At 46.4% G+C, this 5,201-nt stretch overlaps 1 protein-coding gene across 1 annotated transcript in view; it reads right to left on the bottom strand.

Moving 5' to 3' along the window:
* Window positions 1–5,201, bottom strand: part of PLA2G4D (phospholipase A2 group IVD) — a 25,376-nt gene that overhangs the window by 9,036 nt on the left and 11,139 nt on the right. Inside the window, 5 exon segments of the mRNA XM_006778151.1 lie at window positions 1,425–1,647; window positions 2,823–2,959; window positions 3,297–3,432; window positions 3,616–3,653; window positions 3,784–3,894. Of these exon segments, the coding sequence (XP_006778214.1) occupies window positions 1,425–1,647; window positions 2,823–2,959; window positions 3,297–3,432; window positions 3,616–3,653; window positions 3,784–3,894 (645 nt within the window).

The raw sequence follows: 5,201 nt of genomic DNA, 5'->3' as shown, positions 1-5,201 counted from the left end.
AGCAGAGGAGTGGATTAAAAACCTGTGGTACATTTACACAATGGAATACTATGCTACAGTAAAAAAGAAGGAATTCTTACCATTTGCAACAGCATGGATGGAATTGGAGAGCATTATGCTAAGTGAAATAAGCCAGTCAATGAAAAAAACACCACATGATCTCACTCACTCATGGATAATAGAGACCATTATAAACTTATGAACAAAAATAGATACAGAGGCAGAGTTGCCTCCAACAGATTATCACACTGCAGCTGGAAGGCCGGGGAGGGTTGGGGGGCAGGAGGGAGGGGGTAAGAGATCAACCAAAGGACTTGTATGCATGCATATAAGCATAACCAATGGACATGAGACACTGGGGGGTAGGGGAGGCCAGGGGATTGTCAAGGGCAGGAAAAAAAGGAGACATATGTAATACTCTTTGTAATACTTTAAGCAATAAAACAATAAAATAAAAATTTTTAAAAAATGTGGCAAAAAAAATAATTGGTGCCACTAGGCAGAAAAATCCATTAATAAAGCAAACAACCTCAAAAATGAACATGAATTTAAACAGTAGATGAAAGAATACAAGGATATATTAATAAAATAAAAATATTTCAAGTAACTATGTTGGTTTTATAAATTCAATGCCATTTCAATGAAAATCCCATTTATCATGAAATTTGAGTAGCTGATTCTGTTATGTATACAGAAGAGCAGAGGGCCAAAAGTAGCCAACATCATTCTGAGAAGAACCAAGGTGACAGATAGAGATACATTTGCCCTGTCAGATACCAAGATGTATTACAAAGGCAGAGGAACTAAGCCAGTGTGATATTGGCACAGGATCGAGAATCAGTCTCATCAGAACGGAACAGAGAGCTCAGGAAGAGCCCTGTGAATATATGAAAGCTGACACATGACAGAGCAGCAAGGCTGATCAGTGGAGGGAAAAATCCAATAAATGATACTGAAAAGTTTGCTATCTATATGAGGAAGAAAAAACTGGATTCCTATTCACATAATACCTGAAGATAAACTCTGGGCAGATTCAAGTCCTAATTGTAAAAGAAAAATCTTTAAAACTTTTATAAGAATATATAGGACAATATTTTATAACTTCAGGATAGAGAAAGATTTCTTAAGAAGACCCAAAGAGCATAAACCATTAAGAAAAAGAATAATACATTGGATTACATTAAGATTATGCATCAAAATCTATTAGACTTAGTAAAGGATTAATATCCTACAAAATAGCCTGACTCATAAAGGCAGCATCCCAAAGTTGGGCAGACACTGAAACACAGTGGTTTCCACATTCTTTAACCAAGGGTCCAGGACGCGTACCCTGCAGACATGCGCTTGCGCGTCAGCTAGCTGCGGGGTTGCCACAGCCTTGCCCATTGCACTCATGCTCCACCCCGCATGCACAGATGCCCTACCTGGTTGTGCAGCATGGACTCCAGCACGAGAGCCCACAGGTCCACAAAGGTTGTGGGGCGCCCCTCCTCCACTCGCAGCTCCAGCTCCTGGAAGTAGCTTGCCAGTCGATCTGAGGAGAAGGCTTCCAGCTTGCTCTGGGCCAGGTGCTCCCGGGCATATCGGATGGGCCCCTCGAGGTCCTTCTGTGACCACTCAGGGTCCCCATATAGCTGGGCCATTGTCCTGGGAGAACAAAGGGACAGTACAATAGGATGATGAGGCCCAGCACCGATTGCTGCAACTCCCTCTTCCAACCCTCGAGATTTCTCCCAACATTTTGTTCCTGCCACCAAAGCTCTGCCTTTCTGGAAAATGCTTCAGGGCTTTCCCTCCTCCTAGGTCAGGGCTGTTCAATATAAATATAATGTGAGCCACGTATGTAATTAAAAATTCCTAGTAACTACACTTTTAAAAAGATCGGTAAAAATTAATTTTAATAATATATTTCATTTAAATTATCGTTTTCAATATGTAATAATATAAACATTTAAGATAAATTTATATTTTTCTAAACTTAGTCTTCAAAATTCACTGTGTATGTTATAACAACTCAATTTGGACTAAGCACATTTCAAGTGGTCAATAACTGCACGTGGCTACAGCTACTGTAACATACAGCACAGCTCCAGGCCCTATCTCCATCTTCAGAGGTCTCTCCCAAAGCCCTCTGAGACTGCCTGTCAACGGCTGTCACCTAACCTCTTCTGAGGTGAATATCCTCTTTCACTTCTTTAAAGCCACATTTCAATAAGATTCAAAGGAATGCATCTCTAACAGCGAAAAGTTCCATTTCATTATAGGCAGGCTGGTGTGTAGGGAGACAATTTTGTCTTTAGGTAAAATAGCACCTCTTGACCTCAATTTCCTCATCTATACCATAGGGACAATCAGAAAACTGGCCCTAGAGAGTGTTTTGAATATTAAATGAGGTAATAACAATTAAAGAAAAAAGAGCTATCAATTTGGAGTTCCTGGAACGCGTCAGACATGTTAAGTGCTTTTCTTGGGCTGTCCCATTCTAATCCTATGGAGGATGTGCTATTATTACCCCTATTTTGGAGATGAGTCAACGAGAATCAGAGGAAATAAGTTGGTTAAGATTACCCAGCCAGTAAGTGGTGTTGTGGAGACTCAAACCCAGCTCCTTCTGAATCAGCTGCCTTAGACCTCTTCAGAAGCTTGGAGTGGAAATCCTGTTATGCCTCCCTCATGGAGGACTGCTGTAATTTTTGTTTCCTCCCTTTTGAGACAGCCACTTGGCACCCATCAGACCATACTGCTTACAACTACTTGGTTTCCCCATATACTCCCCTCTGGGGCCTGGTCATCTCTGATTCTCCAGTCCCCAGGGCCCTCACCATGTAGCTCCCGAGATGCCGCTGAAGTACGTCACACAGTCCAGGAGTCCCAGCTTTTTCAGAGCCAACAAGTGGCCATAGAGAGAGGTCATGGCCCGGACACCTCCTCCTGTGGCCATGATCCCCACGATGGGGACCTGGACCACACAAAGACACAGGCTGGCTTAACAAAGACAGGGATAGAGCTGCCTCCTGCCTCCAGAGAAGGGACCTGATCAGGACGGGGTCAGGGCCTGGTGCAGTCAGAATTAGAGCTATCACCCAGCCCCTCCCCAAGAAGTGACTGCTCTCAGCCCTGGACACAGCTCCAAAGGGAGCGAGAACCCCAGAGCTCACTCATGCTCCATATCTCCTCCCACATGCTCACTCCCCAGTCTCTGCTGTCTGGAGTGTCTGGAGAGGGCATAGGAATCAGGTACTCCCTTAAGGCTGGTCCAAGGTATCTGCACCCCCACCCCTATGTATCCCCCAAACCTCATCTTCCTGTAGGTCTCTGTCCAACTGCAAGGCCTTCTTCAGGGCTTTGGCCACCACCTGCTTCCTTCTGCTCAGAAAATCTTTCTCCTCCACACATAGGTCGAAGCCCAAGCGCACGGCCAGCTCCTTAGGGCTGGGGCAGCAGAGGGTCCAAGGGTCAGGGGGCACCTGCAGAGCTCAGCCACTGGTTGGCCAAGCCCACAATAGCTGCCAAATAATATCCCTCCTCCAAACCCCCAAGGATCAGTCTTTCCACAGCACTCCCCTGCCCCATGACCACCCCTGACTGTCCCCAACAGATATCAATGTCCCTTACCAGCCCTCAGCCTTGAGCTGTAGCCTCACTCCTGGGGCCTGAAATCAAAGCAAGAGACTTTGCTCAGAATGTCCAAGGCTCTGCAGGGAATGTGAGTATCCACTGCGGGCCGTGGGCTCCCCCATCTTTATTCCCACTGGCACTTCCCATCCAGTTGAGGCCACTTACATTTGTAGCAGGAACATCAATGATCATCTCCTTCCCCATAGTCAAGGACTTCAGAGGCATAGTGAGGTGCCCTGCTGAGACGTCTGAGTTCCAGTCTTTGCTTTTGGAGCTCTGGAGGGAAATATTCATTCATTCATTCACTCAACAAACGCTTACTGAGTAGCTAAACAGTGATCCAGACAGACATAGTCCTTCCCTGGTAATATTAAAATAATTACAATATTTATAATTATTAAAATGATCTATATACATAAAAGCCTAAGCGACCATTACAACCGAAGGACCAGAATGACCAGAATGACCTGCTGACCAGTTGCTATGGTGCAGACTGATCACCAGGGGCAGATGCTCAATGCAGGAGCTGCCCCCTGGTGGTCAGAGTGCTCCCACAGCCAACCTCCCATGGCCCCTCCTCTTCTTGGCTGGCCAACCTCCCATGGCCCCTCCCTCTGACCTGCTGCCCCCACCCCCATAGGCCTCAATCACTGGCCAGGCCAAGGGACCCCACCAGTGCACAAATTCATGTACCAGGTCTCTAGTAATAATTATAATTATAAAAATAATAGCTGAGGAGAACCAAGATGGTGGCATAAGGTATATACTGCCCTCCACAACCACATTAAAACTACGACTAAAAGACAAAATGGCTATTATCCAGAACCATGGGAAAGCTGGCCAAGTGGAAGTTCTACAACTAGAACGAAAGAAAAAAGTGCATTGAGACTGGGTTGGAGGTGCAGAGGCACCAAGAGCAGAGGTACGGAGGCGCGTGAAACAGGCTGGCAACTGGGTGCACTGTTTTTTTTTCAGTTGGAAGGGAGATACAAGCTCCTGACTGCTCTGAACTCCAGTTTCCAGCGAGACTCTGGGGACCCAGACTCCTACGGGGAGAAACTGGACTGTCTGGCATCAGGTCGGAAAGCAAGGGTGGCTTTCTTGCAGAGCTGCTTGCAGGGATCATTGTTACTGTGGGGAGCGGGGGCGAGATGTGGAGATCCGGAGATGCAGAGATGGCTGACTGACAGCCATCGCTGTTTGCTCCACCCTGGTGATTCCCTGAGACCCTGCCCCACCCAATTTACAACCCCACCTAAGCTGTGTGCAGCAGCACAAATGAATTGCCTGCCCTTTTGCAGGCTAACCTAACAAACTGCAGCTGGGTCAGAGAGCTCCAAAACTTCCAAACCCCAAACAAAGAGGAGAAATCTGAAGATCTCGCTGTAGCTCCTGCTGAGTGGACTCACAGTGGTTGACTTTGCACCTCCTTAGAGATACAAGAGCCAGTGTACCCAGTGTTCAGATACCAGATTTCAACTCCTCACATCCATAAATGACACACTCAAGAGGCAGACTCAGTGAGCACCAAAGCCCCACTGAAGCAAGTCCTGCCCCATAAGGGTGTCTCCAGTGCCCTCAGA

The sequence above is a fragment of the Myotis davidii genome, unplaced genomic scaffold (assembly GCF_000327345.1).
Source record: "Myotis davidii unplaced genomic scaffold, ASM32734v1 scaffold46, whole genome shotgun sequence".
In the NCBI taxonomy this organism is placed as follows: Eukaryota; Metazoa; Chordata; class Mammalia; order Chiroptera; family Vespertilionidae; genus Myotis; species Myotis davidii.
Note: the sequence above shows the minus strand (reverse complement) of the source record. Positions and strands in the feature narration are given on the sequence as shown.